The sequence below is a fragment of the Psammomys obesus genome, unplaced genomic scaffold (genome assembly GCF_907164565.1).
Source record: "Psammomys obesus unplaced genomic scaffold, mPsaObe1.curated_primary_1811, whole genome shotgun sequence".
In the NCBI taxonomy this organism is placed as follows: Eukaryota; Metazoa; Chordata; class Mammalia; order Rodentia; family Muridae; genus Psammomys; species Psammomys obesus.
The window spans coordinates 458143-479002 of record NW_026586816.1 but is presented as its reverse complement, the minus strand read 5'-3'; the positions used below and the strand labels follow the sequence as shown (position 1 = coordinate 479002).

General features: G+C 44.8%; 1 protein-coding gene across 1 annotated transcript in view; it reads right to left on the bottom strand.

Annotated features, from left to right (window-relative positions):
• Pygb (glycogen phosphorylase B) overlaps positions 1–9042 on the bottom strand; it is a 44242-nt gene extending 35200 nt beyond the window's left edge. The window contains exon 1 of the mRNA XM_055602665.1: positions 8707–9042. Coding sequence (XP_055458640.1) covers positions 8707–8949 — 243 coding nt within the window. The 5' untranslated portion in view covers positions 8950–9042. The remainder of the gene's footprint in view (positions 1–8706) is intronic.
• Positions 9043–20860: the final 11818 nt, after the last annotated feature.

Genomic DNA, 20860 nt, shown 5'->3' with positions numbered 1-20860 from the left:
CTGCTATGGCTTCAGTGTGCACTGTCCCCTACAACCTCAAAAGCTCAAGTGTGTTTGAAACCGTTGGCCCCACCCCCACCCTCCAGCGAGGCACACTGCCATGGGGAGGTTATGAGCTTAGCTAGAGGAAGTGGCTCACTGGGAGGTTTTAGTCCAGCCCCAATCAGCCTTTCTGTTTCCTGATCCACCCAGATATAACAAGTCATGTTGCAAGCTCATATTCCATACCTCTCTGCTGTAGAACCATGATCCAAAATTGATTATTCCTCTAAGTTTTTTCCATCAAGTATTTTGTTCCAGTGACAGGAAAAGTAGTAGAATGTCTTATGTCAGAAGTTACTGGTTTTATTTTGTGTTTTTAGACATGAGTCAAGGGTCTTGGTATGTAGCCTAGGCTGGCCTTGAACTTGAGGCAATCCTCTTCTGCATCAGTCTTCTGAGTGATGCTATTACAGCTATATGCCATCTAGGTTGGTCTTGAACTCCTAGGCTCAAGTGATCTTCCTGATTCAGACTCCAAAGTAGCTGGGTTAGGTGGTGCCATCACATCCAGGCTTAAAGCCTTGAGGGTTTTGTTTGTTTTGTTTTGTTTTTTTAGAGACAGGGTTTCTCTTTGTAACAGCCCTTGCTGTCCAGTACTCACTGTGTAAACCAGGCTGGCCTTGAACTCACAGCAATCCACAGGCCTCTGCCTCCCTGAGTGCTGGGATTAAAGGTGTGTGCCACCACACCCGGCTAAGCCTTGCTCTTGTTAATAAGGAAAAAAAAAGTACATCCTGATTTACAAAATTGTTTTCTTATTTTTGTTTTTCATGACTCTGTCTTGCACAACTGTCTCAGTCTGCAGCCCAGCTGGCTTCCACTCACAGCACTCCCGCCTTAGTCTCCTGACTGTAACAAAGGACCACCGCACCAAGCTCATTACATCTTGTAGTATTTAGTAGTGAGACAGCTGAGCAAGTAGATGGCAACACCTTATTAGTGGGGATGTTAGGGGCTGAGGCAGCGTTAGTGGCTCCCCACCAAGGGAAAGTGGTAAAGGGCACCAAGGCTGCAACTCACTTTCAGACAATTGGGAGGAAAAACTGTTTACAGACAAAAAGACCTGCCAATTACGATAAACTGTTCAAATCTGGGGCATTCTGTGTATGAGTCATGCAAATCTTATTTTGTTTTGAGACAGGATCTCGCTATGTACATCAGGCTGATCTTGACTCACAGAGCTCTGCCTGCCTGTCTCCCAAGTGCTGGGAGGAAAAATGTTCACCACACACTCAGCCTCTTGAAAGCCTCTTATAGTCTACAACCAGGTAAAATAAAGTTGTGAAAGTCATATAAAGGGCAGGCAGTATTGCTGGCCATGATCAAGGCCCTGAGTTCAAGCCCTAGCACCAAAAAATACTTCTTTCGTGTGTGTGTGTGTGTGTGTGTGTGTATGAGTTGTATGTGCATGTACAGGGGGAGCTGTATACATTTGCGTGTCTATCTAGAGGCCAGAGGAAGACATCAGGTGTTCTTCTCTATCATATCACTCTCTACCTTATCCCTCTGAGGCAGGGTCTCATACCTGGAGCCCATGTTACGTCTTTCAACTAAGCTGGCAACCAGCAAGCCCAGCAATCCTCCTGCCTCCATGCACTTCAATGCTATGATTACAGGCATGGAAAAGGCCACACCTAGCTTTTACCTGGGTGCTGAGATCTGACCTTCAGCTGAGCCATCTCTCTGGGACACCGAAAATATGTAGGAACTATTTTTATCATTTTAAATTATATGTTTGTATGTGGGTCTGTGTGTTGCTATGTGCACATGAATGCCAGTGCCTAAGGAAGCCAGAGATGTCAGACTGCCCAAGAGCTGGAGTTATAGGTACTTGGGAGCTACCCAATGTGAGCGCTGGGGTGTACTCAGGTCAACAAATAGTACAGACCAGATGGGAAACTCTGGGGATGACTGTACAGTACAAGAACAAACTCTGGAGGACAGACCCAGCTGCCAGAACTGCAAGGCCAGTCTGTAAACAACCAGTTAGCAGAATTCATTCCATAAGGCTTTCAGGCCCTTACAGAATGTACTATATATATATATATATTCTTCACGCCAGAGCACCTAAACCCTGTGTTTTGTTTCTATAATTTTTCTCTAAGTGGTGAGAGTAATAAATGCAAAATGAGCATTGCAGGGGACATATGGCACAGACCTATAATGCCAACAGAAGGGCTGAGATGGAAGGATTTGGAAGTGGAAGCCAGCTGGGGACTACACAGTGACTCCTTGAGTCAAATAACAAAAAGCAAAACAAAACAAAGCAAATGACAAGGAGTGTCTTGTTATCCAGTCACATCTGACTTTATGTTCATGATGTAACTTTGAGCAAGCCACAAGAATGGAGACTCACTGCCAGGGGAATCACACAGGCGATTCAAGTGATTGATGGCTAGACAGTTCGGGCTCAATCTGGCCTTGACCTGCTATGCAGATGAGGATGAGCCTGAATTTGATTCTCCTGACCTCACTAGGGTGCTGTGATCGCAATGCGTGCCACCATAGCCTATGTATGCAATGGCCATGCTTCCTGACATGATGACAATGGACCAAACTTCTGAACTTCCAATTAAATACTTTCTTTTATAAGAGCTACTGTGGTCATCTTGTCTCTTCACAGAAACAGGACATTGACAAAGACAGTAGCAATTAAATTTTTAATTAAATTGAAGCTAAGTGGTGTGGTTATTTGTTTGTAATCCTAGCCAGGAGGATGCAATGGGAAGATCACAAGTTCAAAGCCAACGGGGCTATATACAGGGAGACTGTTTCTCAAAACAAAAAGATGCAAAAACAAATCCACTGACTTATACGTTAATTTCACCCCCAAAATCACCTTCCTATAAATCAGGATGATGTTATGTCTGTCTGGGTATTGTGTCCCAGCCAGGTTTACACATAAAATTAGCTATCACAGCCTGTAAGAGCAGAGGTCAAAGGTGCATGCTTACTGACAGGAGTCTTCATCTGGTCAACACTGAACAGCTGCCTGCCACCAGTTTGAGGCTAAAGACTTGCGTTATCTGCTGTTGGGGAAGCCTGCTAGAGGAAAAGGCCACCTTCACACACACAAGTGGGAACACATCAGGAGACTAGTAATGTCAAGAAGATTCTAGCATCAGCTCCCACTGCTGATACATTCTAAGGAAGCCCCAGATACAGTGCTCACAGAGTGGCCAAGCTGATGGATTATCATCTCAGCAGCTGGTGGTTACCTTCTCAGGAAAGCTGTTTTTCCTCAAACCACCACTACCATTAGGCCTCATGCTTATGTTACCAAATGACAGCCCAAGGGGCCTGAAAAAAAGGTCAACTGTCTGTCCATATATAAGGTCAACTGTCTGTCCACAGGGCACTCAACTGACTCTCCAAAGACCTACACAGAGACTACACACAACACACGTGACAGCAGGACTCTGGTGTCTGCTATAAATGCATTTAATCTTTCATTTGCTCTGAAAGCCAAAACTGTGGGCCTGAGTTTAGTTTCTGACTTCATACCCAAATGTAATGCGTCCTCTGCACTTGTTAGGCACAAACACCTTTAGGGGAAGGCAATCAATGCACATTTGAGTATCTTTTCCTTTATTTTTAACAAAAGTTTTATGATATAAACTGCAAATGCCCAGAACACTCCAGACCATCACTTTAATCTTTTCTTTCTTTTTTTGACAGGATCTCACACTTTAATATTTTAAAGGTGTGCTCCGTGACTTTGAAATGAGCATACTCAGGAGTCCAAGACTTAACTGGCATGCTCAGGAGTAAGCCAGCCCTAGTATATCTACAGGCCTCGTGAATAACATTTCAATGCCTGCTCTGCTCTGGGGGCAGGGCATTGCTTTTTGGAAACAGCTTCCATACTCTACTTGCTTGCTTAGATCATCACTCTTTTTCTACCCATGTCTTGGCTGTGCTTACTTTGGCTTGTGACTCACCAAGATTCAGACTGTGTTTGGCTACATCACCATGTCTTACTTTCACTGAGGCCTTCTACTAAGTTGAAACTTTTATGTTACACCTTACCTAATCATCCTCAAATCTTTCTGGACAGAGTTTGTTTTTTGGTCATCACTTTCCTCCTCCCCTTCCTCCTCCTCCTCCTAAGACAGGGTTTCACTCTGTAGCCCTGGCTAGCCTAGAACTCATTAGGTAGACGAGGTCTTAAGCCTGCCTATGCCACAAAGGCATATGAACCTCACCTAGTGAGATTTTGGTTTTTGAGACTCTTACATGGTTCGCGCTGATCTCAAACTTGCTATGTAACCAAAGATAGCCTTAAACTCTTTTGCTCTCACCAGCTCTGGATAGAGGGAATGTCAGCATGAAAGAGGAACATTTTACAAGCAAACACAAAACCATAACATGTCTGAACAACAAAAGCTTCAAGAATAGATTACTAGCTCAACTCTCTTTATTTTAAAGATGAAAAACGTGAGGCTTAGGAAGGCTAAAAACTACACTCAGCTAACTGGTGTGTGGTGGCACTCAAGGCCATCATGGGTTCCACAGAGAGATCCCACCTTTTAGGGGAGTATCAACCCAAACAGACAGTAGCACACCACAGACAAAGTGGAAAAATTTTTAAATCAGGATGGAAAGGAATTTGGGGCTGAAGTGTTTACATGGTTCACAGATAAGTGTTTACCTAGAATGCTCCAGGCCCTAGGTTAGCTCTCCAATACCACCAAGTAAAACAAAAATTGTAAAAGACGTTAGACTCAGGTCCAGCTCTCTCTTGCTGCTCAGATCGTCTGGTCACTAAAGGGCTCCAAAGTGGCCTCCAAAGGGCTGATGTTTCAGAATGGACTTCTAGAGTTTGTTAGAAATTAAGAGAATCTATGTTATGTCTGTAATTACTGTTTCTAACAATCACGATGCTAGGGCTGGAGAGATGGCTCAGTGGTTAAAAGCACTGGCTGCTCTTCCAGTGGACCTGGGTTCCATCCCAAGCACCTGTATGTCAGGTCACATCTGTCTGTAACTGAGGTCCCAGGAGATCCATCACACTCTTCTGGACTCCAAGGGCACCAGGCTTTAGTGGTATACAGAAATAAATGGAGGCAAAACACCCATACACAATAATAAAATTAAGAAAAAACAAGAGCATAATGCCTCTAAGTGAAAGAAAAATCAACAGCCATGTATGGGTCTAAGAAAGTCTTTGGGGCTGTATACTCTCAAACCTGAACAAATGGAAGTATTTAAAATATAAGAACAGCCAAGATGGCTCAGGGGGTAAAGGCTATTACCACCAACCCTGATGATCCAAGTAGTATTCCCAGGACACACATGTTAGAAAGAGAGATCTGACCTGTACATGGATTTTGGTATGGTATGTACTTGCCTCATACATACACATATACACAGAAAAATACACACCACACATGTGCGCACACACATACACACAAAGCGTTTTAAATATAATAAAAAAACAAATTTAAAAAAAAGCCCCAATGCTTCTACCAGTACAGAAAAAAAAAAGTAGAAAACAAATGAGACATTTCTAATGTAATGTGTGAAACTATAGTTAACATCTCTGTACTAGTTCATCAGTGTTTTCTAATTTTCCCTCCAGCAATCACAAGGAGTTGCATATTCTTAAAAGAAAAAATAATAAAAGCAATGCTTTATCGAATATGCTGTTGTGCTTCCAAGCTCTGAGATATCAGGCTCACATGTCTCAGGCCCTGCCAGAGCATGGGATGACTCTGAGGTATTTTGTTGGAAGTACACTTCCATTTCTCACATGGCCTGTGCAGAAGTGGACTGTTGATCACTGTCATCAGCTACCCAGACAGGCACTGAAAATCAAGGCATCAAACTCTCAAACCTAGTCTCTGCCGCTGTATCATAGTTTTCCTGTCTTCTGAATGAGTCAGGGATGTTGGTATAATGTTCTTTTGAAATGTATACACCTTACCCTTGTTCATTCAAATGTTGATTTCTCCCCCCCACCTCTGGTTTCAATCCAGATATTGCATTGTGATACTTATTCTAAGCATCCTGTATCAACTTTGTGTGAACAGGCCAAAATAAAGCAACTAGCCACAATGTTGAGAAAGGAGAGGGGAGGAGTCAGAGGACAAGGAAGAGAGGGAGGAGCTAGAGGACAGGAAGCAGTGGGAGGCAGAGAGCTCTTAGAAAGACATGGAGAGATGGACTGGACCTAATATATCACTAAAAGCAAGTATAATGTGGGAAATCTAAATGTTAGGAAACTATGAAGGCTTGGAGGTTTAGGATGGACTAACTATTACCCAGCATTGTGTTCTAGGTTAATTAAATAAATCATAGTCTCTGTGTGGTGATCTGGTTATACAGCTGTTTAGGATTAACAACAAGCATTACCAGAAGATATATCAATAGTAAATATTAATCACCACTTACAACACAGGGACTTATGCAAAGGCTACCTCAAACTATGGGGTAACTGAGTCTACAGGATCACACCACCATACCTGGATCTGCTTTCCACTTTTAATTTATTCATGTAGGTATGATGTGTGTGAGTATAGGCACTTGAAAGCCACAGCCCAACTCCATTAGTCAGGGCACAGCCAGCAGGACTTGCTGTTCTTTCCTTCCAACAAGGGTTCTAGGGATCAAACTCAGGCTTGAAGGCAAGTGCCTGTACCTGCTTTACTCAACAGCCCTCAGCTTTCCTTTCTATGAGGACCTGACAACAACAGCCTTTCATCACAAACTGGGCTTGTTATTTATTTTCTGGCTTTTGAGACAGGGTCTCAGCCATGAGAACCCAGACACAGTATGCTGTATGCCAAAGCATACCCATCCACAGGAAATTCAAGTATATATATGAATATATATGCATATATGCGTGTGTGTTAGGTTGGGTGTGGGGAGAAAGGTTTCTGTCTATAGTGAGAACAGCAGACAATCCATCACACTCGAAGACCAGGAAACCTGTGGAGGAGATTGCTGCACAGAGACATTTCCTTACTCCCTGGACCCATCACCACATGAGCCCTACTGTGTCCTCCAACTCCTTGGAAATGACCTTGAGCATGCAGGCAAAGCTGTGTCCCTTGTCATTCACTGCTCAGTGAATCTGAGCAACATAGCTCTTCTACTAACAAGGCATTCTGAGGGAGCCACTGCTCCTGGCCAGTTTCCCTGGCAGACATCCCAAGCCCTTGTTGTAATAACCTGTTTTAGCCTTTTGGGGCCACTTCTTTCAAAGCTGCCTTGCATACTAAACATGAAGAGGCCCAACTGATATTCTGACAGCCTATCCTTCTTGCCATCTTTATTTTAGGAAGGGGAAACGCCTCAGAATGAATTTGGAAAGAAATTACTTTTTACTCTACTTAGTAATTATCAAATATATTTTAATGCCCTATTAAAAAATTATTATAAGGTTCTGTCAGTAAGGCAGCTACTGGGTGCCCGGATTTTTACTGCAAATCAAATCATTACTAACTTGTCGCAGATGGGCAAGTGTCTTTTCCTTGCTAGTTTTTACTCTGCGCTCTTAGTACAGAGTAGGCAAAATTCTCCATACCAAGAGCAAAATAAAAAAAAAGAAACAAACAAACAAAAATCTGGCAACATGGAGCTGTGCAAAAATGATACATCCATAAACTGAAAAACACCAGTATGTATTACTGACCTGACACCGTGTTTGTGAGTGAAGCTACAAATGGTTTGAGTTGAAACAAAAGCCACAAAATTGTGCAACATGCAAATATGCACACCTGTCTATTTAGGAACAGAAATTACCTGGAAGCACAAGTAGCAAAGAATACTGAGGACTGCAGGGCCTGGTGGAGCTGGCACGCGCCTTTAAGCCCTGCGCTCGAAGGCAGAGGCAGGTGGTTTTGAGGACAGTTTGATTGCATAGTGTTAACAGACCAGACAGAGCTTAAATGGGGGGTGGAGGACTGTCAGAAACTTTCTTCAATGTGTTTTCCTACTGAGAACAAACGTTTGCAAAATAAAGAAAGCAAGAACTTCTAAAGTAATCTCCAAACAAGTTTTCCCAAGGTTGAAACCTCAAAGACAGCCTTCCACCAGGGTTCCCTCCTGCTTTAGGCAGGCATTGTAAATTATTTTCTTCTCGTGGGCCTTGGAGGGGGTTGAGGGAGCGACAATTTTCTGCAGATTACTGACCTCCCCCCTTTCCAATTCATCAAACTAACGGGCCAAGTTCCAGTCCCCTGTTCTTAACTCGCGGCTGCAGAAAAACAAAGTAGGGATGGGGGTTGAGGAAGCACCAACTCTGCGCCCATATCGGAAGTGCACAGCTGGAAAGAAGCCGGAAAATCCGCCAGGAGTTGGGGCCTGGCAGCTGCGGTAACAGCCGACCCCTTTTCACACTCGCAACTCCGCCGAGCGCAGAGGCCCTTCTCCAGACTGCCAGATTTCGGTCGACGCACGGTGGGGGACTGACTGCCATGGAAGACGAGGGCCATTCAAAGCCATACCCAGGGTCTGGGGGCTGCGGGCAAGGGAGTCGGGGTATGGTTCCCAATCAGAACAAAACCCCCAAGTGCGGGGCGTGCAGAGCTCTACTGTTACTTCACTGGCCACTAATGACCGTGGTATAACACGGACCAGGCCCACGGACGGAAGACACTGGAGGGCGGGGACCGCCCTGCCCGGGGCCGGTCTCCCACCCGGGGAGGGCGGGCCGCTCACCTTGGGGTCACGCTCATAGTAGTGCTGCTGCGTGCGGATCCAGCGGCCCACTAGGTGGTCGCGCACTGTGTGTGCCAGAGCGAAAAAATAGTCGCGGGGCGTGGCCACATTGCGGTCCTTGACCAGCGTGAAGTGCAGGTGCCTGTTGAAGCTCTTCCGCACCTCGGCCACGTCGCCCAGGCCCGCGAGGCCACGCACACTGATCTGCTTCTGCCTCTCACTGTCCGTCAACGGCTTCGCCATGGCGCCAGAAGCAGCAGAGGACGACGGAGGAGAACACTACCGCCTAGGATGCTGCGGCGTCTCTGGCGCCAAGGACTGCGGCGGAGGCGGGCCAAAAGAGAAGGAGCCTGCGCACTGAGAGAGGGTAGGGCCGCGCCGGGGCCGGGCCCGAGTTGGAGGCGGGGCCTCGGGGAGGAGAGGCAGTGATTAGCAGGTTTCAGCCTGCAGAAATGGTTTGTCCAGAGCTGGAGAGACCGGTCTGAAGCTTCCCCATACCTGAGCTTTAACCCCTTTGTAGGGCAAAAGTAGAAACAGAACCAGTGGCTGTGCCTGCTACACCAGAGGGCGAGCGCTTCCATCCAGGGACTTCCTGGAGTTCCTGGGACTACAGGCGCCGGCTCTGCACAGATCATCAGACGTCCCCTTTAGGACTGCGCTGGGTGCTGAGGTGCAGCTGAGACGTGTTAACCGTTAAGAGAAGTGAGCACATGCTTGACAGGCAGCCTCCAACACCTGCTGAGCTGACAGGTGGTTCTGGAAATACACCTAAGAAAATGAAAGGTTGATTATGCAAAAATTAAAAATTCAGAAGTCATATCAATGTTTGTGCCCCCATGACTTCACTTCAGCTCTAGAGAGCAAACTGCACGGAAAGCCTCAAAATACAAATTGCCAGTCTAGGCGGCAGTGACACACAAAGAAAATGAGCTGGAAATTAAAGATGCAGCATTTGCCCCAAGGATATAAAGAGGCCAGGATCAGTCACAACTCCTCTCCTTGTTAAAGAAAATTTCCACCCAGCAAGAGACTCAGCCAGGCACACCAAGTGGTGGGAGAAACATTGTTTCCTTGGTGAGCTGGAAAGCAAGCTGAGGCTCTGACGAGCCCAGCCCAGCCCCAAATGTTTACAGCCTTTTATAGGTCAAGCAGCAACATCACAATTCCTGCTTAGGGAACCATCTGAGAGTTGTTTTTGAGTCCCCTAATCATTAAAGGGAAATTAGTTAGGCTTGTTTACAGGAACAGAAATTTCAGGAATAGTTCTGTGGCAATAGTAACATGGAAATATCGGGCCATAAATAAATGTGTAACAATAAAAAAACATACAGGCATTGCAAATAACACTTCCTGGTCAAACTGCAAGAGGATGTACAGCATGACCTTAGTCCTCTGTGACAACCTACCCTTCAGCCAGTTTTGGCAAATGTTTGTTTTCTAGATAAACGATGGGGGACTTTTAACAAGGCAGAACTCAACCTAAGTAAAACTTTAATCCAATTTAGTCCTACAAAACTGATCACCAAGCTATCATAAGACTGTACATGTGTGTATATACAGAACATATATATGCACACATACATACGCATGTATGTTCGTAACATCTCCTTATCACTCTGAATGACTACCTACTCCCTAAATCACACTAGAGCAGATATAGTGCCCTTTGACCTGAAGCAGGATGAAGGAAATATCCTATGGCTGGTGGCGCTCAGAGGCACAACCCTCTCCGCTGCATGTGGGGTACAGCTTCCAAAGCTGCTGCTCAGCACTATTTCCCAGGGAGCTCTGGGCAGATGAGACACAGGGGCCTGCCTCCTGTAAACTCCTCTGGCCCTAGAAGAACCACCTTTCCTTTGTTCTGGAGAAGTTACTGACATAGTGAGGTCAGTAACTTGCCTTCTTTTGCTCCTTTAGGTTGGCTGAGGAGGATGCAGAAGTTCCTGCTCGTAGGAGGCAAACGTTGCCACAGGGGGCGTCATAAAAGTCCTGTAGGGCTGGAGGTATAGTTCAGTAATAGTATGGCTTACATGATGTATTCCATCCCCCTGCTCTGGAAAAGGCAAATCAAAACTACAAGTGTAGAGGTTTTCCTGGTTTGGTGATTCTAGAGTTAACTTACCTTAATCTCTATTCAGCTACAGATTTTTCAGGAAACAACACACAAAATTGCCTTCCCCTACTCTTCTTCTGCTCTGGAATTCACTCCCATGACTTTATCCTTACCATTCCAAAGCCAGCAAGATCAAAGTCCAGCCACTCATGACAGAGCTGGGGGCTCCAGCTGGGCTGAAGGCCTGGGGACCCTGGCTAAGGCAATCTGTTTGAGAGTGACCAGGAAGTTCAGAAGCCGCACCAATGTGTGTGTCCCTGACACTTGCACAGTGCTGGGGAATAGATTGCAAGCTTCAAAAGAGCTAGCCATGCCTTTAATCCCAACACTGGCTGAGGCCAGCCTCATTGGCAGAACAACACAACAGTTCTTCAAAAACTTTTCTGTTGAACAGAAAAGACTTCACTGAGATTATGCCTACTATCTGGGAAAGGTTCAACCACCTTCCTTGGCCTGGAATAGCGGAACTGACCCTATTGCTTTAATGATCTGTGCACTCTACACTTGCTAACTTACAAGTGTGGAAAACTGTGCCGTAGGCACTTACTGCTGACTTCTCTATGTTGGTTAAATAACCACATAGATAAGACCTTTAAAGAAATGAAGGCAAATGGAAAATTTATTACTTAAACTGGACCTGGTTAAATGGAGAACCACATTGGAGGTCACAGTTGGAGTGACCTGGTGACACAACAACCCTCTCTCACAGTTCTGGTTAGTTTTCTTCAACGTGGCTACAATCAGGGGAAGAGGAACCTTAACTGAGAGAATGCCACCATCAGATTGGTCTGTAAGCAACTATGTGGTGGGGGATTTCTTGATTAGTGCTCAATGTGGAAAGCCCAGGACACTGTAAGTGGTTCCACCTTTGGGCAGATGGTCCCAGATTGTATGAAAATGCAAGCTGAGTGAGCCATAGAGAACAAGCTAGGAAGCAGTGTTCCTTCATGGTCTCAACATGAGTTTTAGAAACAAAGATTTAAACCACAGTATATGCTCCATACCCATAGCACCCAGCCAGTCTCCCAGCCCAGTCCTGCTTCTACTAACCTTGGTCTCCTTGGCTGTGCTTACCCTGGTTTTCAATTCCCTCAAAGCATCTTCCTACTTCCTAGACTTCACACTTGGACATTTTTTTTTAGTCTCCCCTCCACCTATAGCAGATTTTGATTCTTATTTAATGCTGTCGTGTGTAGCTCAAATGTCAGCTGAACTCAGGTCCCTAGGCTTATCACACACAAAAACAACTGTCTACCTTAGAGACAAATGCTAGGGAAAAAGATAAGGCTTTACACAAGCCATCTCTAAGAGTGTGTGAGGTCAAAGATATAAGATAGGGACAATGAGGAGATTCACAGACTAAGAAAGGGGAAGAATTCTCATGTCCTCCCTGAGACTAGGTAGAGATCTTCCAGGAATCCATTTGTCACTATTTTTTTCTTCTTTACATTTCATAGTTTGGTGTTTCTGGTCACAGCAGCTGGTAGGTGTCTTTAGTCTTGGAGGAGAGGGGCTTAGCAAGGCTAGGTCACATTCTCTCTGGATTATAGTCCCAGCAAAAACATTTCTCAAATGCCTGACATGTCAACATGGAGAGCCAATAAAATCTGACCCAAAGGTTAAAGTAGCAAGGAAGATAGACAGTGAGAAGATAGAGATGTCAAGCTTGGCATGGTAGCACATACCTGTCTATAGTTATAGGGGCTTATGGAGGGACTTGAGGCAGGAGGACTTAGGCTCCATAGTGAGCTTCAGGCCATCCTGGGCTATAGGATGATTCTCTTTCTCACAAGGGAAAAAAAAAGACAAGTGCCCATCAAACATGAGCAGGCTCAAGTAGAGAGTCAGAAAAAAATGATATTTTGTGACACTAGTATTAGGAGCCTACTTACCACAAATGGGGAACTAGTGACAGGTTAAAGTAAAGATAGCTGCAAAGTCCAACTTGGTGAAACAGTAAGTTTTATTAGGATAACTTATAGGAGCAGAAGTGAGTCAAAGACAGCTGTATTACTGCAAGTACCTCCAGCATGAGTGACAACTCATAAAAGCTGGAAACTTGGTGCATACTTTATAACCTGTCAGCAGCCCAATGGATTGGAGTGTGGCCTGAGCCTCTTCCGGTTGGTTTGACTAGTTGGATTCTTCCAGGCAGCTTGGATTGGCCAGAAGTATCTTTCAGCAGTACTTATTCTTACATACACTTGGGGAGGAAACCTAGTGAACCTGGTCAGTTTCAGGGACTTCCTGAAGTTACTGAGTTGTTTACTTCCTGAATGTGTTTTTGTTGTTTATTTTTTGATAATGTCTCATTATATAGATCATTCAGGCTTTTCTCATAGACATTTGCCTGAGTGCTGGAATTAAAGGTTTGTACCATCATGCAGAGCTGCCTACTTCCTGAGTTTTAACTAGCTTCCCTCCAAGTTGAAGCTTTCTATACACAATGATTTTGTTCTTTCATACAATGTATTTTGATCCAATTCTACTTCCTTTCCAAACTCTTCCCAGATCTACCACTTCTCCCTACCCACCCAACTTTGTGTTTTTGTTTTTTTTTAAAAAAAACCATTAAGTCCACTTTGTGCTGCCCATCTATGTCCTTGGCCTTATGCTACAGTACCATTATTCCACTAGAAACCACACCTTTAAGGAAAACTGACTTTCCCAGAAACTATCAATTGCCAATAGCTCCTCAGCTAGGGTGGGACTTCTTGCCCACCTCTCCTCTCCGTGCTGGGATTCTGTCTGGTTGAGCTGGTGATGAGCTTGTGTATGCTGTCACTACTACTATGAATTCATATGTGCAACTTCCTAGCTGTGTCCAAAAAGTTTCCTTGAAGTCATCTACCCTCTCTGGCTCCTACAATATTTCCACCCCCTCTTCCATGATGACGCCTAAGCCTTGTAGGACTAGATGTGATATAGACATCCCATTTAGGGATGAAGATCATAACATGGAATATTTTATCCAGAATAAATTACTACACAAGTGCCCTTTGAGTCTCTAAAAAGTAAGCTAGTAATCTAGACAATCATTCCCACTATAACCCACATGCCAGAGGTATCATGCATAAGACGGCTGGTGGGAACTGGTGATATAATGGCCAGCTGCACTTCTTCAACCCAATGACTGTTTCCTCCACGCTAGGAGTGAGCCCAGAGCCCTGCAAAGGCTAGGCAGCTGCCCTTGGCTTGAGACAGAATGCTGTTTTATGGTCTAGGCTGGCCTCAAATACATGCTCTTCTGGCTTCTACCTCCTGAGTACTAGGAGTCACTGGTGAGTGCCACTCTGCCTCACACCAGAATCAGGATGTTTTTTTTTTTTTTGCACCCAGATAAGAGCCAAGGGGTGAAGCATCTTCAAGTCTTCTGATAACACTGTAACGTTTATGAAATGACCCAGAACCCTTTGGGGTGCACACACTAACATCATTGGGATGTCTGTGGCTTCAGTATTGACTACTGACTCAGGATGCACCCTGGCCTCTTCATTAAAACTCTTTACATAAAGGCACTTGAGAATAGGTAGTGCACAAAAAACCTAAACCACCCTTCTTTCTGATCTTGTAATTCCACTCCAGAGAAAACATCCAAAACGCCAGTTGGAGTGTTGCATACCTGTAATCCCAGCAGTTGGGGAGTTTGAGGCCAGCCTGGTCTACAAAGTGAGTCCAGGACAGCCAAGGATATACAGAGAAACCCTGTCTCAAAAAAACCAAAACAAACAGAAAAAAAAAAAAACACAACAGAAATGCTTCTGTGCACCTGAAGTCATGTGCAAAAATGCCACTAACAGTCTCAAACTGGAAACTATGTAATGTTCATGAATCCTTGAATGGGTAGATAAACTGTGACATAATCACATAGCCACAAGACATCTACTATTCCCACAAGTGTAGTTGAATATTGCTCTGTAGTAGAGGCCAGCTCAGAAGAGAGTGTCCAGAGTGATGCTGCTGAATGATACTCTGTCCAGTGTCAGTACATATAAACTTTGGGGTAGGTTCAACTGAGAGGCAAATATCTCTTGGACTACTACTTTGTAATAACAAGGCAGGTGCAAGGAGGAAGGTAGCTAGCCCTCGTGGGGAGCATTATGGGACAGAAGGAGCCCAGGCTTCAGCTGTCATCCCATTTGCCTTCTTGTTCATCACACACCAGCTGAGCTCCCGGTTCTTCCATAGGTGGCTGTTGTGCTTGCTGAACCTCAGTTAGATGTCTGCTATAACCAGCTTGTGGGCTCACCTTGTCCCCAAAGTGACTGAGAAACCTGTTGCAGAAGCCGTACCCCGGAAGAAGCTGCTGGCACACTGCTCTGTACTAGAGTCTTTCCTGAGGGCTACCTTCAGATGCTGCTTTGTTTTACCTCAGGTTCCTCTATCTTTGGATGTCCCCCCCCACCAGAGCCACCCTGCCGGGCTACAGCTCCCATACTTCCTGAGGGGGACTCCAAGCTTAGACTCTTTCTGCAAACCATCACCTCCCAGCAAGAGCCAGTGTCCAACACCACTCTCTGCGGCTCCCTTCTGAGTTGTACAGCTGGGCATGGAACTGCAGCAGAGAGGCTAGGGAGGTGTTACCTGATAACAGACACTGGGCCAAAGCCGGTGGATGTTCTGATGTCAGACTTTAATCCCAGCACTCTGGCTGAGAGGTAGGAGAATCTCTGAGTTTAAAGCCAGCCTGCTCTACATAGCAAGTTCCAGGCCAGCCAAGGCTGCAAGACCATGTTTAAAACAAAACAAAACAAACCCCCCAAAAATAGATAAGGAGAGTATATATTGTGTGAGTCAGTCATGTGACGTTGGAGGGCTGCATAAACAGGTGTCATAAAGGGGCTAGGAGTGTAGCTCATTAACACATTTTCAATCTCCAGAATCCAAAATGGATACATGTTGTGATGAAAATCAGACAATGGTTGCCAGGACCCTGAGTGAAACTCTACAGGGTGATAGATATGTTCTGTTTTAGGAGTATGAACTACACAAGGGTACGCATTTCACAAAATCATTTAAGTAGTAGTTTTAAGATCTGTGCACTTTACTATCTGAAAATTATATCTAATCAAGAAATCTTTTAAAATAAATATCAGATGAACTGGCAATTTTAGAAATAGCTGTGCAAAGTGGGCAGCTATGGTCACAGTGAGCCCTCAGAACAGCCTCAAGTTCCACCTCCTGCAAAGCAACTTCAGCGGAATCTGACCCAAATATGGAGCTGTGCCTAAGAAGGGAAGTCAGGGAAGACTTCTTGCCAAAAGTCTATTTGCTTTGTCTTGCTGCTGAACCCTGGATGTTTGATGTGGGTGGGGCTCTGCCTGGGAATGCCGACTGACAAGGAAGAAGAGCAGAGTACCCTACAAGGAAATGCCAGGGAGGACTAGGAGGAAAGGCTCACAGGAACCACAGAGGATTCCAGTCTCCTTCATTCTCTGGGAAGCATTTTCTCAGGTTAGGGACCCTCCTCTGGGATTACCAGATAGCAAAGAGGCCTGGCTCTTCTCTCCAGGCTGAGACTGCAGGTCTGAAAACAGGCCTGAGGGCTGAAGGGAGTCTGCTGTACTCTTTAAGAACAAAAGAATGTTATGTGCTCAGGCCTCACTGAGGAGACCTGCCCTAAGAGATGCCTGTTGTTTCTATATGATTTCTCCTGCAGTGCTGCACCAGGAACACAGGACCTCACACAGCCCAGGAAAGACCCTGAACTTCATCCCCAAATCCATGCTTCATTTTTCAAACTGCTTTACCAAGAGAGGGTTTACATATCATAAGCTACCTGTTCAAAGTACACAATTCAAGGGTGTTTTGGTGTGTTTAGAGCTGTGCTACCATTATGATATAACTGTAAATAACCTTTTCACCATCTTCCCCAAATCCTGCAATCTGCATCAGTTTGCAGTTACTATTAACTCCTCCATAGCTGCTCTGGTAAACTACCATCTTGATTCTGCCTTTACTTTGGATATTTCATGTAATCTTTTATGTCTGGTCCCTTTCTCTTTCCAACCCTGTGCTGAGAACTGAACTCAGGGCCGTTGAATACATACTAGATAACTTTACCCCACAAATTTAACCACAGCCCCAGAACTTCATTCCTTTTAAAGGCTGAGTAACATTCCAATGTGTTTTGTCTGCATGTATGTCTGTATACCACATGCATGCCTGGTGTTGACAGAGGCCAGAAGAGGTATCAGATGCCCTGGAACTGGAATTACAGATCGCTGTGAACGGACAAGTGGATGTGGGACTAAAACCTGGGTCCTGAAGAGCAGTCACTGCTCTTGACCAGTGAGCCATCCATCATTCCAGCCTTAAATCACTCCTTAAAAAAAAAAAAAAAAAGTCCTTTAAAGGTCTGGGATTATGGCTTACTGGTAGAGAATTTATCTAGTATGTGTCTCCTAATCTTGGAAAAAAATTTATTTGAAATCTATTCCTCAGAAAGTTCAAAGCCTATTTTCATTCCCAAACCTCTTACCTTTAAAAAAAAAAAAAAAAAAAAAAAAAAAAAAAAAAAAAAAAAATTCCTGGCAGGCCCCTGGGCTTTTTGGCACTTTGACTTGCAAAGCTGCTTTCTTCTGAGCTGTTCTCCCTGGGTGGGCTCCAACCCCAAAGACATGTCTTCAGAGCACCCCCAGCCTAGCAGACTCTAGACACCCTACTGTCTGGCTCTGTACCATGGAACCTCAGCAGGGGCTGGGGGAGGCTCAGTGGAAGAGCATGCACGCTCATGCCTGGCATTCTTCTGACCTTTCTGACTGCTTCTGGAGACAGACTGCCTTATAGGGGAATATCTGCTTGGGAACTATGTAAATCATGCAGCTGACACTAGGATTTACAAGGCAACACTGACCTTCTTCCATAGAAACCTTTATCTCTACAATTAACAACCCAGGAAAGGATGGTAAAGGGGTGGCTAGGCCCAGAAGTGTTGTTTCTCATTGTGTCTCTTTTCCTAAGCATCACAGAACACGTTATTACAACTAAGACTGGTTCTTTAGTGTGGAGCCCAGCCTTTGGGACTGAGGGGTAGGGTGGGAGGAGGTTAGTGTGACCAAGAAAACTACTGCTGTGGCAATGCTTCCCCCACAAGGAATGAGGTTAACGCATTGGCTTAGGGCGCCAAACCTCTAGGCCTGTGTCTCAGCCTGTCATTCCCTCACTCAGCAGGCTCTAGAAAGATCCTTTGAGCTCAAGGTCCAGCTTGCCATGGCAAGAGGCAGGTGAGAGAGGGCTAGATGTATGCTCAGTGACCCTAGTGACCACACAGGATGTAGGTAATGACACCCGGCACAGTGACACTCTAAACCAAAGAAAGCCACTGCTATTCTAACTGAAGAAGAGATGTGAGTGTGCTCTCGGGTGTTATGGTTTGAATGAGTCCCTTGTGCTCTGCATTGGAAACATAATTTCTGATGCCGCGTGAGGAGGTGGAGCCCCAATAAAAGGGGCCTGGCCCCTCATGAGCAAACTGAGATGAGTATAAGGAGAACGGGTTAGTCTTTTCCAGTGTTATAAGTGCAACTTGATGGCTAAGGGTGACTCTGTGGATGAAGTGCTTTTCTTCAAGCTTAAGACCTTGAGTTTAATCTCCCACCCATACAAAACTAAGCATGATGGTACACACCTGTAACTCCAGGTCTGGGGCAAAGGTGGGATGGGTGTTGGTGGAGACAAGTGGATTCCTGAGGAAGACGAGCTCTCTTGTGAAACAGTAAGCTCTTGGTTCAGTAAGGTAAGAGAGAGCTTGGTTTTTAAAAAGGATAGAAGATATTTGAAGTCAATTTCTTACTTCATGTGCACACACAGGCAAGCATACCCACACAAGTGTATACACATGTGCGTGCACACAAACATGTACGATGGATCCCCCTTACTCTTTCCTATCACCTTCTCTTGTCATTCTATTTATTTATTCTAGCAAGAATGTCCCTACAAGAGGCCCGCACCATGGTCTTGGACTTTCTGACTTCCAGAACTGTGAGCCAAAGGCATTTCTATTCAGTATAAGTTACCCAGGTTGTGGCATTTTGTTACAGCAGCCAAAAACACACTAAGACACTTGTCCATGATTTTCAAGGCAAATCAAAGAATCTTGAGTGTGAAGACATTGGAAGTCCTCTACAGAATCCTTGGATACTCACAGGAGGCATTTGTTCTCATGAGAAAAAAAAAAAAAGTCTTTGTAATTATTGTTATTGGTTTCCTTACATTTATTTAACTTTATGTGCCTGTTTGTTTGCATGTATGTATTTGTACCATATGCATTCCTGGACGTTGGAGAGGTGTTATATTCCCTGAAATTAGAGCTACAGAAGGTTGAGAGCCGCCATGTGGGTACTAGAAACTGAATCCAGGCCCTCTGAAAGAACAACACATGCTCTTAAACACTAAGCAACCCCAGGAAAATCATCTTTTGTTCTTATTTCAAAACCGGAAAGCAGCTTTTCTGTGAGCCCTCCCCACTGACACCATGTCAGAAACTGGCCTCTGGGAAGGCACAACATTGGACACCTGGCACTTTCCACCCGACCCAGAGCTTTTCTGAAGTCACCAACTGTTTCAAGCCTCCCTCATCACATTTTCACGTCTCCAAATAAGTCCCATGGGCATGACATTACCGGAACCCTCACACCGGGTCCTTTCCGACGTTCCTGCCCGGGGTGATGACTGCTGATAGCACCATAATGCCAGGCTTTACTAAGTGCCATCTGAAGTTGTCTCAGCTCTGTCTTTATGCAAAACAGTATTGTTTTAGTCTGAACTTAACCTTCCCACGACTCTGAACTGGTTCTAAGGAATTGCTCACAAATAACGGTTTCTTGCATTTGAAAGTATCCAAAAGCTTCAAGCTCTTAGTTAAAACTAAAACTATAAAGACTCCGTTTTGTTTACTCTGTTTGTAATGCTGGTGGTTGAAGTCAGGGCCTTGTGCATGCTAGTCAAGCATACTGCCACTGTACCTAACCCCAGACCTTTTTAAAACTGTCTAAGTAAGGAAGCCTCTGCAATTATGAAGCAAAACTGGAAGCCACAAGATAAATTTGTATGTAAATAGATTTGATCAGTTTAAGTAAAACCGTTTCAATATACATTAAAAAGCTACCAGAAGTAGCCAGGCATGGTGTCACACACCTTTAATATCAGCACTCAGGAAGGCAGAAGCAGATGGATTGCCAGCTTAGTCTACAAAGTGAGTCCAAGACAGCCAAGGCTACACGAAGAAACCCTGCCTAAAAACAAAACAAAAAAATTAAAAAACAAACAACAAAAAAACCCCAAAAAAATAAAAAAAAAATTTTAAGTGGAAAAATTAAATATACCTTATCCCAATGGGATAATCTACTTAATAAAGATCGAAAATTCAGTTTAAAAATGGCCAGGGTAAAGGTAAATTAGAGAAATCATTAATCATGTTACAATCTGCCCGAATGGCTAACATTCGAGGCAGTTGCTGCTGCTGTGCTGGTGAGGGAAGCCAGTACCAGTCACCACTGGGGTAAGTCACCAATGGCACTGTCCAGTCCAATTCAAATTGCTAATGTCCTAAGCCAGGAGCCTTTATTACCAGCATTTGGGAAGCGGAGGCCGGTGGATCTCTGAGTTCGAAGCCAGCCTGGTCTACAAAGAGTGTTTCACATATTTGGACATGGAAGTAGGACAACCTGAAGACCTATCTAGACGTGGGAATGTCACCACCTACCACAGGTGTCTCCATTCAGGTGGAAACAGTGTAGGGCAGGGTATACAGCAGGAGGTGCACTGGGTATCCTGAGTGGACCCAGCGAGGCAAACAGGAGTACACGCCAGAGTGGTGAAGCTATTTAAAGAGAACAAGCCTTCCTTAAAGATAACCAGAGTGAAGTGACTTGCAGGACTAAAAATACCCATGGTTAATTGATGTTCTTTTGGGAAGTATCCAGCTGTTTACTTTTTCATGAGTGAGATCATTAGCCTTTACCTGCAATGAGTCCACTTTTGTTTCCGTTCTGCGGCTTTGAAGCTTTGCCTCAGGAGGTCTTTAAATATTCAGCCCAT